At 37.2% G+C, this 27,483-nt stretch overlaps 1 protein-coding gene across 1 annotated transcript; it reads left to right on the top strand.

Moving 5' to 3' along the window:
- The first annotated feature begins 23,121 nt into the window (after positions 1–23,121).
- Positions 23,122–27,007, top strand: sp7 (Sp7 transcription factor). Its single transcript, XM_038295421.1, has 2 exons — positions 23,122–23,275; positions 24,244–27,007. The coding sequence occupies exons 1-2, from the start codon at positions 23,240–23,242 to the stop codon at positions 25,585–25,587; spliced, it is 1,380 nt and encodes a 459-aa protein (XP_038151349.1). The 5' UTR covers positions 23,122–23,239; the 3' UTR covers positions 25,588–27,007.
- The last annotated feature ends 476 nt before the right edge of the window (positions 27,008–27,483 follow it).

Below are 27,483 nucleotides of genomic sequence, written 5' to 3'. Positions count from 1 at the left end.
TGGCCCCTAATGTGCAGCGCCAAAACATACAGGGGGATATTGAACTTTTTATTTTTTCTTTCCAGAGCCTTGGGGAATTTTTGTCTCCAGTAATTTCCTTTTTATTTCTCCTTTTTGAATACCTTTACACTGACCTTTTTCTCAGAAACATTTGTGTAGTTTGTGTGTTCAAACCACCGGATTTTCATTGAGTTTCTCTCTCCTTTTTCTGTCTTCCAGTTCTGTAGCTTTCCTAGGATTTTATTTCACACAACCTCTCCCAACACAAAGTGTAATTGATCTTGCCAGGCGATCTGAGGATTGACTCTACTCTTGCATGCAAGACATGCTCCAGTTCTGTGCACAGATGTCATGAAGATTACACCAGACTTTGAGGTTGTTTCATTTTGGCCATTTGATTGCACCCTTCCAGATTTGTCAGCTTATTGGTTTTGTTGGTAGCAGGTAGATCATGTGCACATCAGTCCTAGGCTTTTTTTTTTTGTAGACCTTGCTCACTCCTTTTAACATTACAAAGAGTTTGTATTTTTACTCATGTTTTCCTTCAAAAGTCGGTACGGGGAACCCTGCAAATGGCATTGTTGAGAAGATTACGTGGAATAATATTGTGTCTGTTGCCATATTCTGGTACATAGTAGATCTTTCCTGTCCTGAAATTGATTACAACCAAATGGTCTTGCCCTGTGACATTGTTTGCTGGAACCTGGAATTCCTCAAGTAGCTCTGCTAGCTTTTGCAAAGTGCCTCTGAATTGCCGCCAAGGCCATGTGTTGGTCCCTGTTTTCCCTTACTTGTGTCACTACCTACTGGGCATTCTGTTCTCTGAGGTCTCCTGATGTAATAGCGTCCAAACCTATCTATTCCTCCTGCGGGCATTGGGCCACTGCCTTGTAGTATTCAGATAAATTTCTTCACCAACGTGGTCTTTCTCTGCTATCTTGTGACTTTCGATTACGGTAAGTCGTCCCCCGCCCAGTCCTGGCCTGCTATAAACTTCCAAATCTGTTTCTCTGTGCTTCCAACCTACTGATGGATTAACAACCTTTGCCTTGCCCCCCAGTTTCACCCTATGTAACAATCTGCATCTCTCTGTTTATCAGAACAGTTCTCTATTCAGTTAAGTTGATCTTCAAGCAGCTTGAATTTTCATTGAAACTGACTGACATCCGTAATTTGCGTATTCTTTTCAAATAACATTATAACAGCTTTATATACAAAGTGCACTTTAAAAGCAATTTGCATAAAGTGTTGGGAGAGGAAATGGTTTTGGTAAACTTTCTGGTTTTATTCTAGTTTGCAATTCTCTTTATGGGACTCTACTCTGTCTAAAACAAAACAAAAATTAGAATAGAAGTAAGTTAGTTGGCTTAACTCTGTACTTTGAAGCTCAAATTGATAAAGAAAAGGGTGACCAGTGGTTTAAATATTTGGAATGGTATGCAACACTTCGCACCATTGCTTTAATTCACTTTTGCCCAAAAGTTTTCAAAAAGAAAAAAAAACAACCTAGAAGGGTATTTTATGGTCATGATGGAAAATTGTGATAAAGACATTGTAAGTATCTTAATGCCACACATGTTGCAGTACATATGAAAAGTTGTTTTTTTGTTACGCTATCACATTTTTTGCTTCTAAGATACCTACATTCAGTTTTGAAGCCTCAATAAATTTTGGGGGTGACTATCTATGTGGGTGTTTTCAAGCCCTCTTGTAAAACTGAAGAAGAAAAAGTAAAAAAAAAAAAGAGAGAGAGAGTTTGCTCATAGGCAGTATATGCCTGATCGTGTGACTGGCGTGTGGCATGGCGTCACTGCTGTGGATGAATGTGGCAGCATTTAGTGGTTCACCCAAAGCTCAGGTCTCCTTCTCTCTTTCCTTTCTCTTTTTCTCTCTTTCAACACCACATCAGCGCCAGAGGGCCGCGGCATCATTACCCCATTACTGCATCTTAAAGCCAGAGGCGGAATTAAACCTATAACGGCCCCATCTGCTGTCTTATTTCCTCTTCAATCCAGTGTTCTGCCGGAACCAAATAATCACAGCAGCCATTAGGGTTGCAGTTAGTGAGTAATTAACAGAATAAAAACAACTTAAATCTGCTCCTTAGATAGTTGTGTTGCCAGTGAATGAAAAAGCTGGCTTTTTAAATGAAAGATTGTGAAACCAGCGGAATGCGATTGTCTTAACTCTGCTTTATCTGATGTTCTTCTGTTAAGTGAAGCAGAAGCAGAGCAAACTGTATGATGAAATCAGGATGATAACCTAACAGGCTTCATGGAAGTAACTGTATATTCTCCAGTCGAATCCCCTCTGCCACTTGGCAGACATATAGAACTGAGGTTGCTTTATTGGTTTCCCCTAATTGGTGCCAGTTTCCATTTCATTTCCAAAAATTACAGTGGCGTCCTGCTCACTCTGCATTGCATTCTGGGTACATGTAACAAAGACACACTGACAGAGAAATAAAGACAGGAAAGAGGGTATGAAGTGGAAAATGAGATGTAGAGGTAGCAGAGAGACACTCTGCTCCACTGATATAACCCTAGGATGACTGTTTGTGTTTTGTTCTGTTTATGTGTGTATAATGAGTCATCAGTGATTGGCCAAGTTGATGTGGTCAGCTATGGAGGCAGAGGGAACACTTTACAGTAACTCCATCAATGGAAAAGAACCTCACTGGGAGGGAGGAGGAGGGGGAAGTGGTGCGGCTGGGGGGTGGGGGTCACAGCCGAGGAGCACACATCATCCTTCCAAATGTAGGAGTAAATTACACAAAAATACACAAAACTCACCACAGCCTTGCACAAAAGCCACCGTGACAGAAAGAAAGAAAAAAAATAAGAATACGTTGGGTTTGGATAAACACACGTGCTTAGGCTCAAAGAAGAGTAAACAGGGGCTAAGAAATTCTGTATTTATAACAACCTTTGGATTTGATCAAAAAAACAAAGAAAGTAAAGCAGATTTCAAAAACATATGCATCATTCAAGTACGCTGTTTGTCAAAAGCTTTTATTGCGTACATCTGGAGGGCCTGAATTCAGGAGGATCCGTAGATCCACCACTACACTCCCTGCACCTCATTATTCAGAAGCTGTTCTCCTAAATGTGATAATTATATGCTTTCCCATTCTCTAAGCAGCACAAATATACAAACCATGCTGCTTCTGTTTGTCTTCCTTGTAATTTTTCCTTTATTTCCTCAAAATGTAAGCTACTTTGTTATAGATCAGCTCTATTACTCTATTAAGCAGTTGTCTTCGCAATTTAAGAGTCCATTACTCTAAAGGATCCCTCAGAAAATGTGATGCACCTTTTTGGCAACGAACGCACATCTGGGCTTCCATCTGTGGATTAAAAAAAAAGTGTAGGTTTGCGTGTATGTAAGCTTGTGCATAAAAGTGTGCTAGTGTGTATGTGTGCTGGCACGCCAAAGCACCATTGTGCAGCAGCAACCACAGCCCCCCCTCCCCCATTCACCACCCACCACAACAAAGAGCAATTAAACGCCGCTGCCTTGCCAGCTGAGGAGCCAACCGCCGGCCACACTTCCACAAACAGGCAGATCTGTTTAAAACCAAAAGGGGAGAAGCAATAAAAGCCAACCTACCAAGAGCAAGCCCCTTACCGTCCTATTCCTCGATTCAAACCAGAGGTTGGCTGGCTGGCTGACTTCACCCTTACTATCACCGTTCAGGTCCAATTACAATCAGATGTGCCGTTTCATTTGATAGACTCTCATTTCGATGCGATGTCAACAATGTTTAGCGTGTAAGCAAAAAAATTACCTTGATCAGAAATGAATTTGAACAAATTAAATGCCATTATAGTTTTTTTTTTTTTTTTTTGCTTACAGGGCTTAAAGCTGGAAAAGTTAGCTCAGTTGGACAATGTTCTTGAAAATGTCAGACAATGACAGCCCTCTACCAAAAAGGATGTGTACCTGATGTCATACTGTTTGCTTGACCTCGGAAAGATCACTATTCAAGTTAGATTGCCATCATTTAATTTGAAAAAAAAACAAACAAACAAAAAAACAAAGATAGATGCAAAGTTACACAATCTTAAGATGCAAAGATTCTGCATTCCACATTTTTAAACAAGTTAGACACATTTAATGTTTATGAGCAATAGAAGCAACATGATTTGAATTTCACTTGATTGTGAACTGAACTTTGACAGATTAAATGCCACTTTAGGTTTTTTTGGCGTTGTGCTGGGCTTTAAACTGGAAAAAATGAGCTCAGATGGACAATGTTCCTTCAGCTTCTGTTGATGTCAGACAATGACAGACTTCTGCCAAACAGGATGTGTACACGGAGTCGTACTGTTTGTTTGACCTGCCAAAGATCTCGTTAAGGATTACAGCCCTTTGGTAACCACATTAAAACAGTAAAAATGGCAGCAAAAAGTTCACTGGCTGCTTGTGTTCTCTCATTTTTTGGCGTCAGACACCTACCAGGGACTGCATAATCTGTCTGTGTTGTCCCTTATGTAGTAGTTACTTACATGTTCCTTGCATATTAAGAGATGGAATCAGACCTTTTATAAACTTTTGACCAGTTTAAGATAATGCATCTTGAATAGTGGAATTTTTTTAAACTGTGCTCAATATAATCCACTCATTGTTTACTCTAGAAAACAGAAGTATGGCTTTTTTTTGCATTGTTTTAGATTTGATAGGATATAGAATGGAGATTTTTAATATGCTTTAGATTTTAGATTTGCATTGCAATTTTGAGAAGAAGGGACCTAGATTTGAGCCTTCATCTTTCAGATAGTAAGACAATCACCAACGCCATAGTAAACAACTGTTAAAATTTATTTTTGTCTTTATTTTTTTTTTTCTCTCGGCTTGGGCAATTAATTCTGGGTAAGTATAAATAACATTTAGTCAATTGCAATGTTACCACTGTGAACTTAGTATAAATCATTTTTATATTTTTGTAATAAACCATGACAAAAAATGTTAGTCTTAAAGCTACAGTACATCATAATTATAGGGTTTTACTGACCGAAATGTAAAATATCATTCATAATTATGTAATTTATTATCATCTACAAACTGAAAGTATCAATCTTTTTGTTTATGATGCATTAGAAATTTCTATAGGAGGATGCCTCACATTTATGGAGGCAGACATCTTTGCTCTACGGCTGCTCAGACTTTACAAAGTAGCGACTGTAGAGATTCCCATAACAAAAGAATTTGACCATGGCAAGTTAGGCTTATATAAAATCTACATGCAACACAGAAAAATGAAATACTTGTTATAAAAATATCAATGTAAACTAACCTTGATAATACTTGAAAAGATATGTGATATGGACGTTGTAGAAGCCATTTTGTACCATGATAGCATCCGTATTGCTGGAGGGGGAGAAGCACTAGGTGGAGCAGTTCATGTCACTGCAGGTTGACCATTAGATGCTGCTGAAAATAGCACACTGTAGCTTTAAAGGGTTAGTGCATTTTTAAAGAAGGCTTTGTGAAGTTATTATCTGTAATATTTCAGTTACCTGTTGCAGAAATAAGACATGCTTTCATTTTTTTTTCAGCATTTTATTGTCATTATACTGTCACAGGTACAGAGCAACAAAACTAACTCTCTGCATTTAACCCATCCCCTTAAGTCTGATTTATACTCAGAAACCAGGTCATCTGCATGTGTGTAGCAATGAACGCAAATGTGCCTCCGCCGCTTCCACAGACAGTCTTGTGCACCTCTCCGAAATTGGAGGTGACTGCAGACAGTGCCGCAGACAGAAGGCATCTGATTGGTCAAATCTATATCTGCTCTATAATAACAATATTTCCTGTTTGGTACCTTACCGGCTTGTTTTGTTTGTATGACCGCCATTGTGGAACACAACTCGTGAAATTAGACGAGCTACAATTACGAGGTGTGCAAGACCACTGAGATCCTTTTTTCCACCTGGATCTCTGCTCGTGAAATGTTAAACTACTATGAGACTTAGAGACACAACTGAACAACTTGCACAACTAAATCCAATAGTTTGACTTGTTCTTGGTATAGCTTGAGTGGATTGGTGAGTTAGAGTTATTCGGTGGACTAACACAGTAGGCTAAAACAATCTAACTTCCCTTTCCCAACTGAACTTAGCAACCTTATATGACATTCAAGATTTTAGATATTCATTAAGTAGCATAATGACCCTCTGATGAGAACATTTTCACTTTGACATGTTTAAATCATAAAAGAACTGATGTGTATCTGGCTAGTTGTTTACCTTCCCCAACTTCTAAGAAGATTTGATTCCTCTAATCTCACTGTGTCTCATCTCTCTACTACAGGGAATGAGCTTTTGTTAATTATAATTAGAACATTGGTTCAAAATATAATTTTCAAATCTGCAAATTCAAGGTTTGCAAGAACATTTAATTCATTTATATTTAATTAGTTTTTTTATATTTAATAAAGTTTTTTGAGACTGGTTGTTTAAATGACTGGCAACAGCCACCTAATGTAGGCTGGATCTCTCTATGTAAACATGTGGTTTTGTATTTTGATATAGTTTTGATAATTGTTTTACAATGGTTTCAAGATGCTTCGACAAGGACGTCATAATTTGGTGATCAGATGATCAAAAGGAAGACAGGATTCACCTTAAAAATGAAGAGAAGAGGAAATCATCTGTCAAGGCTGTGCTGAACTTTGTTCCAGAGCAGAGGGGGTGCCACAAACCCTTCATTAGTGAAGTAACACATGTCTTACAATAGTATAAGTCTGGAACACAGAACTAAAACTTCTTATGTCAATACATTATCCAATCTCTGGCTCTCTGTAGCTCCTCCCGAGCTGCCATGTTCCCCTTTGCAGATTGTCTGATTAATGCCTCTCAATCTAAATGTCATATCTCGGCAGACCTTTAGTTTAACAATTATTTTCTTTTCAGACCTGGTTTCATTAGAATCAAATTTTGTATGTTTTTCATATCCCAACCCATTGTTAACTTGTCCACAGCTTGATCCCTGACCTGTCTGCTGCATTCCCTGCCTTCATAATGATGTTAGATGACAACTATCTAGTTTTTTTTTAAAACCTAAACTAAATTAATCAGTTATTAATCAGTTATATCTACTAACTAATTAGCTGAGGTCAAAAGCAACTGGTTAAACATCAGTTTATTAAGGGTTAAAAGAGAAAAGGGACTGAATTTGGATGCAGATAAAATTTTAAATGATAGTGTGTGGGCCAATTACTATGAAACGTGACGGCAGAGTCAAAACCATTAAAAAAGGGTCATGGTAGCAAAACTACATATCAAACAACAAGAAATCCAACAGGATCCAAAAGTTGCAGAGTTCAGATTATTTATGTTTTCCCAAAAAAATAATTCTTACATTTTCACAGCAGTGGGTCCAACTTTTCCCAACTAAAAGAAGAAGAAAAAAAAAAAAACATCTCACTTCTAGGTAAATAGCCTGTACCGTTTCAAATTAAGATGGTTGGACAGAATATTTACATTTACCTACTGAAAATAGACACTAAATTGAATCTCTATTCAAAAAATTGCTTTTAACTAAACAGTCTAAACACCAAAAGAATCCATAACATTTACCCTGGATCTTGCCAATGAGGGCTTGTCAGCACTGCATGGTAACACATGGCCAGGGGACCTCAAAAGCAGGGAGAGGATGAGGAGAACAATAATATCTTGAAGTTGAATAAATAAACTAATCACAAGTTTAAAACTTCCCAAAGTACCACATTGGTGAATCGAGTTATTTACAGCATAAGTACAGAAAAACATCACCTGTTAGGAGATTATGTCCTGTGGCATCCTATCTGCATTTCAACTGTGAGATTAACACATAGTCAGCCTTACAGTTGCAATGTTACACAGTGTAAAAAGAAATAAAGGGTAAACATTTATTACATCCACTGTATTTGAGAAAATCAATGTGCCAATAAGAACCAATCAATATAGAGAGCCGTGGCTGTCAAAAATAAAACATACAATAGCTTTCTAGAATTAATCGGTTATGTGATTTTTTATGTGTTCTTTTCGTATTTCTGAGCTTTTGTTACTTCTTCCAAAGGTTTGCTTGATACTTTATTTTCTCTCTGACCCCAGCAGAGGGCAGGAGCGCAGGGACCTGAAGGAAGAGTATCCTTTCCTTGGCCCAGCCCTTCCCGGCCCACTCTAGCCCGACTCGGCCTGGGTTCAGCGTGGGCCACATCGCGGTGTCTTTGGTCAGGCAGCCTGGAGCCCTTGGGCGCTGGCAAGGGGTGCGGGCGTCCGGGAGGGGCCCCCTCAAAAGCCATCTACGAGGGGCCACACCCACACGACCATTACGGTGTAGGCTGTTCTGGGCTTCTCCCGAGGCCGCCCGGCTGCCATTTTTAGAGCAGCACCACAGTAGACCACATACTGTGGCTTCAGGCAAGTGGGGGGAAGGAAAGGTTTCTTCTTTATTTTCAGTCAAAACGCCAAAGGCTTTGGGAGAATTTCTACAATTGCTCTTCAGTAGAATAAGTCAGGCTAGAGGAACTGTTAATCTCAAAATAATAATAAAAAAAAAAACTGAAACAGTCAACTTCTCTCAGAGTTAAAGCCCAACTTTTGTCCAGCAGCATGCAAAAGAAATTCAAACTCTCAGAACCTTTAATTGGTCTATTTTGCTTGTGCGGTTTAGTCTTTTTCTCTTGGTAATAAAAGAATAAAAAAAAAAAAAATGAAAGCATCAAACTCAACTCCAAGATTTTTTAGAGGCAAGTTACGGTTGTTTTATACAGTCCTGCTCAGTCTCAGGGTTTTTCAGGAGCGTATGTGGGTGAAGCATTGGGTGGTCTAAAGTGGAGAAGACTTGAGCTTCCTCTTGCTCACATATGGTGCGGGTTGGCCTTTTTGTTTTGATTTCAAGGGTTTTAAGTTATAAGAAAGTAAGTCCCCTTTAGGTACAACCTGCTTATTTTACTTACCTATAATGTAATTCTATTTCTGTATATGGTTTCCCCACTTGTTCCACAGTTTGTCCAAATACATTCAGACTTTTTCCACTTTGAGCCCATGCCACATTTAGGTGTGAACCTTTTGCATCACATCAAGCAAAATAAAGCATTACCTACCTTTGTCTTTATGCTCTTTTTGCCTTTTTGTATCACATACCATCTTATTATTGAGCATAAACCTATAAATCAGGACGGTCAGGCACACATCACTGCTTTTCCAAACAATCTCTCAGTTGTCACGGATATCTGATACTCTCAGTCACCCGACTGAAACGCAGAGACAAATGTACTCTTTTGACCCACTTGAAGATCTTATCCGCCTCCTGCAGTGCAATGTGTCTGTAATAAATAAACGATTGTTTCAGCCCTCCAAACCACATCGTTATGACTCAAAAGGATCTAACGTAAAGCTTTGAACAATCGTCTGTTAGAAGCAAAGGAGCTGGAAAAGATGGAGGCTTTGTCTTGTGAGTGGCAGACCACAGAACTGGAGTGGATCTCTGAGGGAGAAGAGAAATGCAATACAGACAGAAAAAAAGAATTGCAGCTTTACTGAAGACATTAACTAGTTTGTATTTTATAAGAAGACAGATTTCTTACAGATTTATAAGAATGAAAATGAGCTTTGTCTTTAGTTGATAAGGTATAAGTCAGGACAGAGAGCAAAAAGTCTGATTAAAATGTCTTAATTAGGATTTTTTTTAAAGTACACACACTAATTTTGAGTAATACATTGTAATAAGGAGGGAAGTTAATTAAATTAAGAGAGCGGAAATCATTTCCAGGGTGTCAGAGACCAGAGCTGACTGATGGTGGCACGCACACACGACACATGGAACAGATCACACCATGCATGGAGCTGGATTTACCCGTACAAAATAAAGAAACCCAAAAAAGAAAACCTCAATTTACTCCCTTTAAAAAAAACTTCCTTCTCTTCTGGCAAGGCTCCACCAAGAAGTAATGAGCTTCCACCCAAACCTCAGCAACAGCTGCTGTCAGGGTCTGGGGGCACTGACTAAATAAATCTGAATCAGCGGGGGCAGAAGGAAGGATAGTCTGCTGAAACGACAGGATATAGGTGAGCATAATGTTAGAGATTACAATGTGTGAATAAATGAATACGCATAAAGCAGCAAAAAATAGCAAATGGATGTGACTTTCCTAAAGAGCTATGCCCCCACAAACACATTTGCTTCCCTTTAATAGTCGTTTATCTTGCCTTTAGCTTTACCATAGACATTGTTAAAAAAAAAAGGTAACACATTAACAAAGATATAAATGTATTTTATATTATCTATAATAAATAAGCAGAAAGCAGAAAGAAATAACAGTTCCATGTAAAGTGTTCTGGATTGGATCTCCGATTTAAAGTTACAGAAATCAGATCCTGCTAATTAGTCTCTATCGGAGTGGATATCTGATCTAGGTATCGGATTGGTGCATCTCTAGTTAAAAGGCCATGTTTTTAAGACATAAAACTTCCTAATTTACACTGTTGTCAGAAAATGGAGAAAATGACATAGGGTAAAAAGTGAGTGCCCTACTCGCAGTCTACATACGTGCTGGGTGCATTATAAAGGATGGAAGTATATTATGGGGTTTTGATTGAGCGAATAGCTGTACAAGCTAGTACATTTTGCAGTGTTAAAGTAACACTTTAAGAGTTAAATTTAACACCAATCCGAGTGCATTCGGTCCCACTCTCCATTAGTGTTAAATTAACTCTCTACAAAGGGTATATTTTACTCCAGCTGTTGTTGTAATAACTCTAAAAGAGTCAATGTACTTCCACATTGTTAAATACTGCATATTTACCAGTGTGGAATTTAACATTCAAAATAATTGAAGGTGTTTAATGACATTACTACCTGACAAGAAATACCACTGAAAAGATTATGACCCCAAGCTAATTTACATATGGTGTTATCTGATGCAGTGGTAGTTTGCATCAAACAGTATCTATGAGTGAATTAGCCAGCAGCAACATTTACAGCCTTTATAACTGTTTGTTTCATCAGGATCTACAGTAGCTTCTTCAAGGGAGCATTGTAGCCCAACATTTTTTGTGAGGCAGGATGCAGTGGTGTTGGTTTCTTTTCTCAAGAATGAAAAGAGCAGATGCATAGATGTTTAGATGAGTCTTTTTAAGTCAGCACCTTCAGCCAGCACCGAATAATCCTCTTCTTTAGATGACGAATAAGACAGGATATGTGCTGGACTGCAGCACTATCATACTTTTGCAAATGGAACGGAAAGGAGGGACCACTGCAACACCTAGACATCTAAGTACTGTAAAAAAACAACTCAGTTTTACCAAAACATGGAACAGTAATGAATGTGGGATAACCTTTACTCACCAGCAGGATATTGGTGTAACACAGATTTAGAAAGATCCTATAAAGCACTCTATCTTTTGCACATCAGTGGATGGTCCAGCTCCTCTCAAGAGTTGTTTTTTTCACTCTTACATAACCAAGCCATTTCTCCTGCACCAGACTCGTATTGCTTTTTCCTATCACAGGTATAAGACATAAATGAACAGTTGCATGGCAGGTTGGGGGCATAGCACTTTTTTTTTTTACTTATATCCAAAAATTTGATTTAAACATTTCAATGGAAATATGTCTCTAGAATGATTACTATAATTACAATTTTTTTTATTTTGTTGCCCTCTCCAGACACAGTTATAGCATGCCTTGACCACCCAGTCAGCTAGTGAGAGACAGCACAGCTACATTCTTACTCAAAGACATTTCTAAAACTATTTTCTATATCATGGAAATGATTGAAGCTATAATGGAGCCCTGAAAATGAAACTGCATGGGTAAAACTGTGATAAAATTTATGGAAGGTTTTGAAACTTGAGAGTGGCTAAAGTTTACTGCAACTGAATATTTGGAGAATTTGGGGAGGTAATTTGGAGAATTTTTCCAAGGCAGAGAAGGCAAATATAAAACAAAAAGCTTATGTAAAGACATTACATCAGGAAGGAGTTTGAAATTTATTTTTTAATGACCTGTGTTTATATTCTATTGACAGTTCATCAGGTAAAAATGAAATAGTTGCATTCTTTAAAGATTTGTTTAAATCATAAATTACTTCCTTTTTGTCATGGTTTTGGTTTTGTTCAAGTTTTATTTTGAGTTTTCATTGGTCTTATTTCGATTCTTGTGTTCAATGTATTTTTGATTGTACTATATTTGAGTTCTTGGATATTTCCTGTTTGCCCTCTTGTGTCAGTCTCCTTTTTCCTAGCTCCCTACTTGCCTCTGTTCACACCTGCTCCCAGTCTGCTAATTAGCCTGGTCTTTGTTTCTCTCTCCCATAGAATCTCTTCCTGTTAACTCACTCTTTGCTGGTTTGTTGTCATTTATTTGCCCTCTTGTTTTTGAGTGTTTCTGGCCTTCAGTATTTTTGGATTTTTGTGGATTTATTTTTAGGATTTTTGCTTCTGTTGAACTTTTTGTTAATTAAACTTCAAGAAAACTCCTTGAGCTTCAGTCTGCATTTGGGTCCTGTCAAATATCCACCCCCATTGTGACACTGTTAAAATCTTAAACATTTAATTTGAACACGATAGAGATTAAGCTAGAGATTCTTAGGAAAATAGATAGAGTCAAGCCAGAATATACTAATTCTAGCTTTAAGGACCAGTTGTACAGGAACAGTGAGGTTAGGTTGCTTTGTAATAACTTTATGACAACTAAGTGTACAAAAAGGAACAATAAACCTATGAGGTGGCACATTTCTTTTAGTTTTAAGTATTCTTAAATTGATTTTCATTTTGTTGTTGAACCAGCGTGTGTGAGCAGTATTAGGTATGATAGCCTCAGAACCCATCTCGGTGAGTTTAACTTCATGTGTTTTTGGTAGCAGGCCACAGTGGTTCAGTGTGTATCACAGGAAGAATTTAAGCACGGTAAAAGTCAACAATAGTGGCTCCTGAAGAGGTAAATGGGAATGGCACCAGTTGTTATAAATGTGAAAGTATTTTATTCATTAAATGGTTATTCTTATTGACTCTGGCAAGAATTACAGTTACCACTGATAGACTCTTATATAAGCCATTTCTCTCTGTGGTCAACAAAGGGGAAATCCTGAGTTTTTAAATGGATATTGCAACTAAGCAACATGATATGGAGACAATTAATGTATAAAGGTTCAGTGGGGTTTTTTTTTCACTATGATTCCTTCTATTTGATTTTATCTATATAAAGACATTGCTGAAGGAATACTTTCTTAGCTGCCAAAATGGCTATTGAAAAGTCATGGCTCTACTGGGAGAAAAATGTAGTGCTTTGCTAAAGCATTCATTGCTCCGTCTGATAACATGGATTCTCAGTTTAAATCTTTAAATCTGTGTATTGACTAAACTTACACATGTTTAGATGTAGATCATTTGATCAAAAATTCTGTGTTTGCATACAACATTTCACATTGAAAAAGCACCTCTTCCTCCACCTCGGTTTCAGCTGAACCCTGTAACAGATCAGTCTTCTTGCAAACTCTGCTTAGCTTCCCTGATCTTGCTTAAGAAAAGCATATCTCCAACATTATACCTTCATCAGGGCCTTACATTTCACTTTTCTACCTTCTGGAGCCACATTAGGCTCCTTAGACACTCGACAATGGCTCTTCATCACCAGCTTATCTTTGAAATAGATATACTTATAAATACTGGTTAGTGTGGTGGTTAGTATTCTCTCCATTGACTTTTTTTTTTAAGTGGAAAAAATTCAGTTTTTCTTTTAATCAAATTTTCCAAAACATTTCAGCCATACATTGAAAATTTATTTATTCTTTCTTTTCATGTTTTTTTCCTTCATTCCAAAACTTAAAATTCGAAATGATGTATTGATTAATTAAGAAAACAACAAATTATTGCTAAATTTTGAATATAAGTTACTGTATAATTTTCTTTAAAAAAGGTCACATAATATTACTGACTACGTGTTATTAGCTGGACTGAATTTAGAAATTGCTGTTCGGACTGTAAAGGTTGCAGATTCTGGAGAGTAATTTCCTTGTACACTGAAAAATTAAACCAAAATGGCAACTTTCCTTGCTTTTATAACCTATTCACTTGGATAGACAAATGTATTATTTATTTATACTTGAAAGTTTGAGAGTCATGTGGTATTTTTAAATCACTAAGATATTTTTATATCTATGTGGTTGTACCAGATGGCTATCATCCTTTTGCAAATGGAACGGAAAGGAGGAACCACTGTAACACCTAGACATCTAAGTACTGTAAAAAAACAACACAGTTTTACCAAAACATGGCACAGTAATGAATGTGGGATAACCTTTACTCACCATCAGGATATTGGTGTAACACAGATTTAGAAAGATCCTATAAAGCACTCTATCTTTTGCACATCAGTGGATGGTCCAGCTCCTCTCAAGAGTTGTTTGACCTTGAAGCTTTTAAATAGGATGTTGATTGAGGTAGACATGGTAAAGCTATTTTTGGAAATTATAATATATGTTCACAATAAATTTTGAGGTTTAACATTGTTTCCATCCCCACTACTCTATTATAAAACATCCCAGTCCATGGGAAATTGTATCTGTTTTATCTGATAACCTGGCCATTACCCACATACTGAACCATTACCCAACCTAAAAGTGAACCCATTAGTCATTCCCACCACACAGCTCACAACAGCCTAACTATTGGTGCATACAGGCTTAATGAAAAAAAAAAAAAAAATGTAAAGGAAATGGATGCAAATTAAAGATAATGAAACAATAAACATCAAGGAAATCAAAAAGAATTTATGAGCAAAAAGCATTTCATGCTGCAAACATCTACTTTTACAAACAATTCACATTTTAAGTACCAAACCACACCATTTATAAGGTGAAGAAATAATACCATAAGCTTGTCAGAAAGAATTTTAGATGTTTTTTTGGCAGACATTTTTGATAAACTACAGAAGCTATTTTCAAAAGTTCAAGTTGAAGTAATGCTCTACAGCTTCAAGAAATTGTAAGTCTTTCAGAGCTCTGTGTGATTATTCTTAAAAACTGCATTTTTACATCCTGTCACATGGTGTTACAGAGCACGTTAAACCTTTTTTCAAGGTGCTTCCAAATTGTTTAATCATAAAGTTGTGAAAACCTTTTTCAGTGATATTTATATCTCATACTGGATTTAACTCTTTCATCAAAGCTTAATATAAGTTTAATCATAACAAAGTTAAATGCTAGTTTTGTTTATCCTCTTGCTGCTTACTGGACACCAAGCAGAGTCCAGTCTGGGTAGTAGTATCTCAGGAGTCCCTCTCATTTTGCATAACATGTATAAAGAGACATTGAAAGACACTGTCATTGCTGCTATTGCACCATGCTGAGCAATTGCATGCATGACGCCTGTTTGGGTCATTAGACGGCCACAGGTCTCCCCAACAGACGGTGAGATTACAGGCCTGATGTCAGCTTGTATACAGCATGAAGGCGGTTCACCGGGATTTGTTTGGGAGTAAATGGACTTTTGTATTTCTAGAGCTGATACTTGCTTGTAAAACTGTGAGTAACAAAGAGTACATGCAACATGTTGCATAACTTCTTTATCATTCTGCAAAAATTAAGTGTTTTGCATTAAGCTAAAACCTGTATTTCCAAATGAAAGCAGCAATGTCTCTTAGATCAGCGATTTTGTCCCCCCTGTACAAACTTCAAAAGTTCAGAGTTTGGATTTTAACTTTAACTAGTTGATAAGTGAAAATACACATTTTTGAGTTTTATAAATAAATTTTTTTTATAAATAAAATATTTTGTTATATTTTCCGAGATTCTGTAAAGAGATGCCTTTTCTGCCTAGTGAATAATATTTATCACAAATACAGACTTGATTGTATTCAGATTAAAATATATTTACTTACAGTGATATTAACTGATTAACATTTTTACAAGAGTTACATTTCAATTAGACATAAGTGGAATAATGCAACTATTATTTAATGCAATCAGAAAACAGAAACAGCACAGAAAAAAGGTTACCAACACTAAAGGTGCTTTTTTCTTTTACTTCTAGAGATTTAACAACTGGACAGCGAATTGCAAGGAAACAGTCTGTTTTTAAGGAGCTATAAAAGTTTGTTTGAGCAATAGGTAAGACAGAGGTACAGAAAAAGACGACGAGGAGGGAGAGACTATGACATATGACAGTGAGTTTAAAAAATATATAAAAATATATATAAAAATGACATATATTGCAAATTTTCTCCAAAACGTTATGCACTGACAAAGGCTCTTATGGACAGGCCTAAAAGGCAGAGGAAGATGCTAACTATGCAGAAAAAAAAAAAAAAAAAACTTCTGGACATGCTAAAGGAGGGTAGAAGCTATGCAGCTGTAGGTGGCCATTATTGAATTCATGAATTAATAAAGCTTTGTTTCGTTCCATAAAGAAGGAGGAAAATAACATAAGGACGAAAGCAGCAATAAGTTTTAATAAGGATGCAAAAAGGGTTGCAGCTGTCCGCATCAAGACCATCGTAAGGCTGGACTCTGCATTAGCTTTGTGGATTAATAACTGCAGAAAAAGAACATCACGCTGGATACGAACGTTATCTGAACAAAAGCTAGAACACTGTATCGAACTGACAGCGAAGACATTCATGACAGGGAAAAGGAGGAGGATGCAGATGCAGATACTGAACAATTTTTTTATATTTATAAAAAAAGAAAAATAAAGGTTACTACTTCATGGATTTCGCCTATCATGGGTTCTTTTGGGAACGTTACCCCCGCGACAAACAAGGGTCCACTGTACTGCATGTTTCATGTATGACTTGCAGACGGAAACAAGGAACTAACATCTCATGCCAAAATCTGCCTCATCAGCAGCACAAATGAACATGAAATTCACTGCTCTGTTGTATAACCCAAAAACCCAGTCTCACTGTCTATTTGTCTCCCCCTCGCCCCTCTCTGTTTCCCCCCTATTTCTCTTACTTCCCCATTTTCCGTTGACAAGCTCTCTGAATCTTTGACCACACAGACTGGAAAAATAGCACAAAGTCATGCTGCACGGCAAGTCTATCCCTGACCCTGATTCCCTCTCACCACATTTCCATCAGCAGCAAAGTAAAACACATCTAATCATTTCAATTTTCCCCCTCTGTTGCAGTATTATTAACAATGTTAATTTTTCTGAGGGCTGCAGCCTGGAGGGGAATGTCAAGGGAAATGCATTATGGCAAGATATTCCATTGATCCACCATTATGCACACTTTCATCGTCCCTTTAATGGCCTAATGTTACCAAGAAACCAATTTAAGAGAAAATGTAAAAAACAGCTACCTATTCAGCCTCAAAAGAAAAACACATTAAGAAGTTTTTATGCAGTGTCAAGAAGTAGATGTCATCTTAAAACGGATGATGTACCTTCCTTGGTGTTCTGCATGTTTTCTTAACTTTTTTGAATTCTAACTACTATGAGAATTACACATTTTGCTAATGACTAAATGACTGATGTTTGTCAAAACAACAATTTGAGGCTAATATAACAGCACTTGTAGATACATTTCATGTTTTTGGACTGAAAAGCATGTTTTGGGTTGTGGGAGGGACTGGTACTGGCGTGCAGCAGTCAAGAGGGAAGAGCAGATCCTCATTAGTCCATCACCAGTGAAAACAGTGTCACAGAGCCATACCTACTGACGTCCAAGTCCTTTAGAGAGCCGAGGTGACTTACACTTTCAAGATCGTGGGAGGAAGATGGAGGACCTGAAGAGAAACTACTAATTCTTGAGCAGCTCGCAAAGGTCCAAGCCGGGATTTGAACCTGAGAACTTCTTGCACTGAGTCAACATTACTAACTACTAAGCCTTGATCCTGCATGATTGTTTTTTATGCAATTTTACATAATATCCTTGCTATACCTTGAAAGTAGAGCTTTACTTTACTAGAAAGGACTTTTGTAAAGTTTAATATGAGAATCTGCAAACTATAGATTTAAATTATCAAATTAAATATTGTGCTTAAATACTGTATTTCATTTTGGAAGATAACCTTTTGAGATTTATTGGAAAGGAACTCAAACTTTGGAAGCTGTTTTTTTTTAATGGAAAAATATATATTTGAAAAAAACGACAAAGTTTTAAAGTCATGTAAGATTCCAACTATTAAAAGGAAGCAGCTATAGCAGCTAATGATGGCCCCTTCCCTTTGGCTTTTCATAGGTAGTTATACATTCTACAAATGTTCTTCCCTCATAAAAAGTGATACTAGCTAATTTCATTTTAACTTTAACTTTATAATAATGTATGGCAAAAATAATAGTAGTGTCAGCACTACAGCACTATCAGCTGCTACAGTAATTTAGAGAATTTCCATTTTTTTAATGTCTAAGAGTCATTGTTTAAAATTTTTAGGGGGTTTTTTGTGTTCTGACATGTTTAATGATATCACATTTAGACAGTTGTGCACAATACTGGTTTCCTGATTATACTGCTTTTGTGAATCTGATAAGCATAAATGAAAAGTATGCCCTGATGCTTTTATTTGGATGGAAATGTTGTCAGAGGAAACTGCCACATACATAAATAGTTTTCATTTTTTAAATTTCTTCTACTGATATACCTGATAATTGTGTAACAAATTAAACATAGACTACCACTTCAGTATGTATCCCTGACTCATCTAAAAAACACAAATCCCTGTGCAGCTGGTTTATACTTTCTTCGTCTGGTCAAACAATATCCAAACCTAAAATATTTTTATTGTATTTTACTTGAACTTCCTTTTAAATATCCAACCCACTAATACACCACAATTCTCATCACAAGAAAATTTACAAAAGACAGATCCAAGAAATATCCAGAACTACAGAACATAATAAAGGCAACAGTAAAACTTTGATTGACTTTAAATTTAATGAGGCCACCTGGGAATAGTTATCTTTCCAAGATTGAGCAGAATATTGCTCAGAGTCATTGGGGTTTTAACAAATCCTTCATCTTGGACAAGGACGTGGTGACGGTCAAAAGTTGATTGCATAGGGTCAGGAAGATGATCTTTAATCTCCATCAGTTTCTGTTCATTGAAATTATACACAGTCCTGGAATGAGAGAGAAAGTACCGGTAAGGCTAAAACTTCCAAAACAACCATAATCTAAACTGCTCTTACATAAGCCTTGCCACAACACATAGTGACAGCTAGAAATTAAGGAATTGCAACTGTTATGTAGCTACTAGTGTAGCTACAGATACGTGTATTTTAATAATTTTGATGTGCACAGGGTCAGGTGTATTAGGTGTATACCATGAGTCGGGTGGACTGTGCATGCACAATTCAATTTAAGGTTTAAAATAAGGTTGTTAGGAAGCAATCAATATCATTTTCCAATAATCAGGTTTTTGTCAATATTTTTATGAATGTGGAAAGTTTTTTTCTTTTATCTCTTCACTTAACAAGTTTGAACAAGTTAATAACTTGACTTTGCAGCTGCATTTAGATACCTTCAAATAGGATGACATCACTTTTACCATGAATGCTCCAATGAGCAACCAGCCACATGGGCACGCAAATGCTTTTTACAATGTCATTAAAATCAAGAACAAAACACTGCCCATCATTGAAATTAAAACTACAGCAACACATGTATGGTAGTTATAATTAATCACTATTTGTTTTATTCCAGACACCTGGTGTTTATCTGTACAGCAGAATCCACCTGGGACATCAGATACTACAGTATCTACATAAACATGCCCACCCAGTGCTTTAAGAACCCCCAAGGCTGCACTGCCCTTACCCAAAAATCTCAACCACACCGGGCACATAACAGCAAATAGAGCAGAGAAAGCTTTTTGATGAGGCTGTTAAAAGAGCGTAACACATTCTCTAATTATAGATCTCACTTGCTCTCTTTTGATGACAACAGTAAATGGGAACACGCCATGGTTTTAGATTACGATGAGTCTTATAAAATGCGGAAAAATGTCCTTTTGCGGGACCACTTTGCAGCAACTTGGAAGCCGTTTCACCTCCCCTGTCATTTCACCTAAACGTAAAGCATTAATGAATCGTAGAGGAAAAAAAAAAAAAAAAGGTAATTTCACTTTAAGACTTATAGCAGTGACAGACCATAAGTCAAATGAGAGGGGAAGGAAATGCCTCAGAAAGTGTGAAAAGATTGCCACGTAAACATGTATCCATGAGGATGTGACAGGATTGAACTAGTCTGGTTTGATGGATTGAACTACCGGTAGGATGGATGGATGGATGGATGGATGGATGGATGGATGGATGGATGGATGGATGGATGGATGGATGGATGGATGGATGGATGGATGGATGGATGGATGGATGGATGGATGGATGGATGGATAGATAGATAGATAGATAGATAGATAGATAGATAGATAGATAGATAGATAGATAGATAGATAGATAGATAGATAGATAGATAGATAGATAGATAGATAGATAGATAGATAGATAGATAGAGACAGTGTTTATGATTGCATGAAGCAGGCTTTGTTCTTTCATTCACACCCCTTCTGGAAGAAGCAAACGAAGCAATGAAGGTCAGTTGCAGAGCAGACTGCCAAATATAGCCGCTGTGTTCATGTGAGGGCCAGACTCTCCAGAACGACAAGCCCTGCTCTGACCATGCCCTGTAATTGAGGAGAAAATAAGGACAGAAATTATATGTTTATTTTTGACAACAATTTTAATCTTCTGTGCTCTCCTTCAGAAAATGAGACGCCTACAAAAAAAAAAAAACTGCTGAGAATCTGTTTTCTGCTTTGAGGCTCAGAGTTCAGTTTTTGACCTTTTTGATAATAAATTAAATTCTAACGAATAACTTTATCTGATGTTTGTTGTTAAGAAATATAATCTAAGTCCCCATAATTTATTTTAATATATTATATAAAGCCCCATAAACAACAGAGATGGGTTCATTTTAAGTCGGCCACTCAGTCTCTTTTGAACTTGCTTGCAAATATGTAATAAAATCCCTTTTAAAAATTGTCAGATCCATTACTTTTGCTTTATCCCTTGAGAAAATTCTTAATATTAATTATTTGTCGTATTTGTTTATATGTTACTATAGAAAAATAATTATTATTCATTCACAATGCTCCTTAAGAAAAAAATTATAAAAATGTTTTGCATTGCTTTATTCCAATAGCTAAATTAAAGTTACTTCTTCTGTAAATGTCATATAAAGATATAGTGTATCCCTCACTCTCTAAAGATGTGTTCTCTCTTGTCAAAGCACAGTCCTTAAATAAAATTTAAAGAAAGATAAAGATAAGCTGAATTAATTGCCATTCGTGTGTTTGCAACGAGCAGAAGTGAGTCTTTTATGTCCAAGTTGACACAATAGAGGATATTCCATCCTGTTTGATGTCCTGCCATAGCAGCTGAAATAGATTAAAGTCCTGATTTAACAAGGGTTCTTCAGGAACTATATTTTGTTTTTGTGAGGTAGTTCAAGGTGAACTTGCTTGTGTGATTTCAATCATAGTCTTCTGTATGACTAAATACATTTGAGCTTAAAATTTTGAGCTAGGCTGACATTCCCTTTCAAGGTTTTCTGCTAAAGAGGAAAGTTACGGGTCAAGTAATTACAGAAGACCACCCAGGTAATGAAGCAGAAAACTAACCCCTGGCCATCAAACTTCCACCGCCATGTTTGACCATAGACATTAATTTTTTAGAGAATCTGTTACAATTTTATTCCAGATGTAACGAGACTAACAATCAACTGGTTTTCCTTAGATATAACATTTTTAATCTATTTGACTGTATGATCTGGTGAACTGCAAAATGCCTTGAAATTACATGTATTATGAAATGGCACAATATAAATAAACTGCGCTGAATTGAATTAAATCTATCCCAAAAACTCCACATAGTCCAGAAAACATTACCCCGAAAGTACGGTTAACTTTTGTGTTATGCTTCATCAGTGGGTTTTACCCTAAGTTGTTTATAAATGTCTTTTTGATATTGTTGAGTCATAAATTCCTACTTTAACTAATATGATACAGATCTAATAAATGTAACAGGTTTCCAATGCTGCAGATTATACCAGGGTGATTACATGTTCTTTCAAATAGGTATTAGAAGCACTGTTTTACAATCATTTTGTCATTTGTTTCTTAAAATATTTTTAAATAGGTTTTCCACTGTGAGTTTCAAAGCCTTAGAAATGGCTTTATACTATATAATACATATATATTTATACTATATAATACATATATATATAATTATATATATATATATATATATATATATATATATATATATATATATATATATATATATATATATATATATATATATATATATATATATATATATATATATATATATAATCAATTGATTTATGTATGCATATACTCAGAATTCTTCTTTTTTTCTATCTTTGCTTCATTTTGAGGAACCTCGAACAAATGAATAGCAGTCTTTCCAGTTCTGCTTGAAGTTTGAATTTTATTTTAATTGATGTGATAATCTCCTTTCCTATTTTGTTTTACGACTAGATAATTTTTCCTCTCGCCTTGCCTCTGTAGTGTAGCCACTTTAACCATCTCACTAAGTCTAAAAACGCAGTTAACTGCATTTGGGAATATTGAAAACAGAGAGAGGTTTAAAACCAGAATAATAAAACCTCGGATATAGAAACCACACACTTATTCAACTTAATTTCTTTTATTTGTGCGGTGCAGACTAATTATTATGATTCCCGACACCCAGGAAACGCTGAGGTCTTCAGTTGTTTGTTAAACTGTCAAAGAGATGAAACTTTCTAATAACGCGCGTTATACCGGTGAATATAATTTTATTACAGATAAATGTTTTTTGTTTTTTTTTTTGTTTTGTTTTTTTTACTTCGGATGTTCTTTCTTTATGTTTTTCAATCTTTTTCTCATGGTCACACATAACTGCAGGGAAAATGAAATAAATTGCGCACTGTGATTGATGAGTTACCCGATCATTTTTATATAGGATGAAGAATTTAAAAAAGAAAAAAAAATCTCTCGTGAGGAGGTGGGATGTCCTCGCTTTTTTAGCCACCAATCTCCGTCCGTTTCCCTCCATCCTTTTTGGGTTTTTATTGCCTCTTAGCAAGTCTTCAAAGAGCCCAGGGCTTATAATTAGGGGGCGGACCCAGTGCGCCTCAAAACGCTTCCCCGCATTGGATCCGGACTCCATCCAAAGTGTCCCGGGACTCAGAGCTGCGCCTCTCCCTCTGCCCTCAGCTTCCTAAAGGATTTAGTTTCTCAGGGATGGCCGCATCTGTTCTGGAGCTAGGGAATGCAATTGTAAGTACGTTTTCCTTTTCTCCCTGAAACAAATCAAGCCTGTAAGAATATTGTTAGAGTTTCATTTTAAGGTTATTACAATGAATTGGGTGTTAAAAGGCATTATAAGGTAAATGTAACAGTGCAGGTAATAAAGAAAAAAACTCAGATATTTAAATCAATGCTTCAATTTCAATAAAGATTTTGTCTTTTTTTATATATATGTTTCTTTTAGTGAAGTCCCTTCTGAGAGCAAACAGATCAGAATTGCGATGAAACTTTATAGATGATAATGTTCTGCAAAGTTGGAATCAATTCCTATTTATAAAGTCTGGTCATATTATAATAATAATGATTAAAAAATTACTTGTTCTAAATTCATTTTTGTCCAGCTTCAAACAAACTGTAAGAATTTTTAAAACTGTAAAAATTTATAAAATCTGAGAGTTCTGCAAATACTGTCACATCCATGTGTTAAGTGTTTTGTTTTTTTTAGTTAGTCACAGAGAAATATAGAAGCGGGACCACTCAACAGTCAGTATGATAATGAACAGGAAGTTTTATGAAAAAAAATCAGTTTTCATCTGTATAATATTTTGGTTTAGTTAATTGCATATTCTTGATATTTCAGTATTTAAACAAAACCATAATGATTTAGTTTTTTTTGTCTGTGTGAAATTTTGCACATGAATCTACACTAGTTTTTAAAGAATTTTTATTATTTGTAAATTCAAGAACAGCTTGTTATCAGAGGCTTAATGTCACCTGAGAGTAATGTGGTGAATAAACAGATCATTTAAAAGTTTAAATATCCCCTGCCTCAACCTTTTTTTTAGAGTTGAGTGCAGAAAGAAAATGTGTGTCATTCAAACATAAGTTTTTTATTAGTGTTGACACTTACAGAGGCAGTGGCAAGCAGCCATATCCTGCAGACATATCGTTTCACTTTCCTCCCCCCTTTGTCTTCTTTTTATTATTTCGGTCTCCAGGAAGACACACGCTATGGCTCCAGTCCTCTGGCTATGTTAACTGCTACCTGTAACAAGTTCGGTAGCACCAGCCCCATCAGGGATTCAGCAACACCTGGCAAAACCGGCAGCTCTCCAGTAAAGAAGCAGTACACCATGACCTCTGACCTTCAGACAGTCAAAAACGGGCGGGCTTCAGATGGAAGTGGTCTGACGGACTCCTACGCCGGCTCATTCACCACAGCTGCAGGAGGCGGTGGTCTGCTGAGTCCCACTGGAAGCCCTCCTCCTTCGGCTGGTGGGTATACTTCAGAGTACAACCCTTTCTCCCATTCCTTCCAGACATCTGTGTCCCAGGATCCGTCTCTTTTAGTGTCCAAAACACACGCTTCCCCAGCCGACTGTCTCACCAGTGTCTACACCTCTCTGGATATGACACACCCGTATGGCTCCTGGTATAAGGCTGGAATCCATCCCGGCATAACTGCTGCTCCAGCCAACGCCACGTCCTCCTGGTGGGACGTCCACCCCAACTCCAACTGGCTCTCAGCGACACAGCCCCAAAGCGATGGGGGTCTACAGGCTTCACTCCAGCCTGTAGCCCCACAGGCATCGCTGAGCCCTCAGCTCCAAAGTTACAGCTCCGACTTTACGCCCCTCAACCCAGCCCCGTACTCCTCGGTAGGACTGGGCTCTTCCTCCCACCTCCTCCAACCTTCCCAACACATGTTGCCCCAGGACATGTACAAGCCCAAACCTGTATCAAGTGCGGGGCTAATTGAGAATTCAATGGGCTTAAAGCCTGCTAGGGGATCAGGAGGCTATAGCGGAGGGGCTACTCCCAGTAGGTCTTCATGTGACTGCCCCAACTGCCAGGAGCTGGAGAGGCTGGGAGCCTCCGCCGCCTCTCTGAGGAAAAAACCTGTGCACAGCTGCCACATCCCAGGCTGTGGGAAAGTCTATGGCAAGGCTTCCCACCTGAAAGCCCATCTGCGCTGGCACACGGGGGAGAGGCCTTTTGTGTGCAATTGGCTGTTTTGTGGGAAGCGCTTCACCCGCTCTGATGAGCTAGAAAGGCACGTGCGCACCCACACGCGGGAGAAGAAGTTCACCTGCCTGCTGTGCAACAAACGCTTCACCCGCAGTGACCACCTCTCAAAACATCAGAAGACCCACGCAGATTCCGCAATGCAGGGCAAAACCGGGGCCGTGGAAGGAGATACTGACCCTCGGACCGAAGACACAACTGATCTGAACTCCAACGCTGTACCAAGCAACCCTGTCACTGACCAAATTGCCAACGGAGAAGAGAAGACCACCACATCTAATGGGGTGGAGAACAGCAGCGGATTGTTGGAGATCTGAATCCTTTAAAGTTCTCCTCCAGCTTTATCTTCTTACATTTGGGGGGATTTCTTTGATAAAAACAAGCAACTTTCCAATGAAAACAAACAGAAAAAAAATATTTAAGAAAACATTTGGACTTAACATGATAAATGACTGGGCATGTAGAAACCACATGCGAGTGCAAGAAAAGACATACAAGCCTGCAGCCATATAGCAGAAATTATATGCAGACACACTGCCAAATACACACATCCAAAACCTTGATGTATATGATGTACACACGTGTACCATTTGCATGCACAACAATAACTACAAGCAAATGCACAAGCATATATAATGAATTCATATATGCACGGGCACCCACAAAAAGTATGCCTGCTCAGGCCTATATATGAGAAAACATTGTCATGTGGACATTTAGCAATCTGCACACATTTTCTGCCTTTTAAATGAGAGAAACCACTGGGGAATTGTAATCTGCAAATGCAGAAGGAAAAGAGCTCCGAGGCTGTAAAAGGAAAGCGGTTTTAGAACAAGACTTATGGTTGGGATGATGGAGTCAATGAAGCGTTGCATGCCTGGACTTAAAAAAAAAAGAGTCAGATTTACAGCTGCGCTCTGATACTTATTCAATATTCCTCAAATGGACAATCTCACTTACAGCTACTTGTTGTCAGAGAAACCATGATAAGGTGTTGCATTGTATTTGCTGTTTGCTTCCTACTTTGTTTAATTTAAATTCATTTTTACATTAATAATCTAATTTATGTTTTAAATTATACAACACAGGGGATTATCTTACATGTTGTGGGAAATATTATACCTAAAGGGAAAATAATGGTTCAAGCTTGCCAAGAAGGAAAAATATGGTGCATTAAATTAAGATTTTTTTCTTATTTATTAGTTACGAGTTGGAATTTAGGAAGTATGTTATTAAAGTTTTATTTATAGATCTTGAATCTTATGTGTGCAGTATCGAATTCTGTAACTTTTTTATTGTGAATTCTTCCACACCATGTAAAGTGATGAATAAAAAGGGCTTCCTAGATTGTTTAAATATACTTTATATAATAATAACAATATATAAATTTTGTTAGGTGTGATATTTTTCTACTTTTTTATGCATTTCCTATTTTCTTTTTCTCTTGGAAAGATGTCTATTTTGCTGCAGCTGGCAGGATTAATTTTCTCTGGTCCATACGGGAGCTACAAGTGTTTGCTGGCTTCTTGTGAAATGTGTTTAAAAGAGTCTGTAAATAGTGTCAAAGCAGAAAACCTCAGAAATGTTCACATGTTAGATTCACGGAGCAGAATCATGAATTTATGGTGCTTTCACGAGTAAACAAATTGAAATCAAGTATTCCATTTCCTGGGTTTATTTTCTATGCAAAAAAGCATTCTGACTTGATTAATAAATAAATGCCTATTAAATAATCAGCTTTTTTTGTTTGCATGAACTTTATTCCTCTCTGCTTAATTCTGATTCCCTCCACTCGGTCTTCCTTTCATATCTCTTTCTCTCCTTAAAGCCAAGCAAATACTTTCATTATCTTTTCCGGCAAAAAAAAGAAAAAAGCCGTTAACTGAATTGAAGTCTCAACTCGACACAATGACCCCCTTTCAGAGAGCCACTGTAGTTACACTCAGGACAATTATTGCACTCTGCAGCCTGAAAGGGGTAATTACTGTGAGCGATGCTCCAGAAGAATCAGCAGAGAGAAGAAGAGGGGATTAAGACAGGAGAGCTGCAGTTATATTGTTTATGGAGGGAGGCGGTCAAACAAAGGACCCCAATTAAGGTAGAAGGCATGAGGAAAGACGAGATCTGGAAAAACAAATGCAAAAAAAAAAAAGAGCCTGAGCTGACCAAGAAATATGTTTGCAAATTGAGAGGGCTGTTGTGTGATTCTTCCG

The sequence above is a fragment of the Cyprinodon tularosa genome, unplaced genomic scaffold (genome assembly GCF_016077235.1).
Source record: "Cyprinodon tularosa strain WSP-4 unplaced genomic scaffold, ASM1607723v1 ctg10, whole genome shotgun sequence".
In the NCBI taxonomy this organism is placed as follows: domain Eukaryota; kingdom Metazoa; phylum Chordata; class Actinopteri; order Cyprinodontiformes; family Cyprinodontidae; genus Cyprinodon; species Cyprinodon tularosa.
Note: the sequence above shows the minus strand (reverse complement) of the source record. Positions and strands in the feature narration are given on the sequence as shown.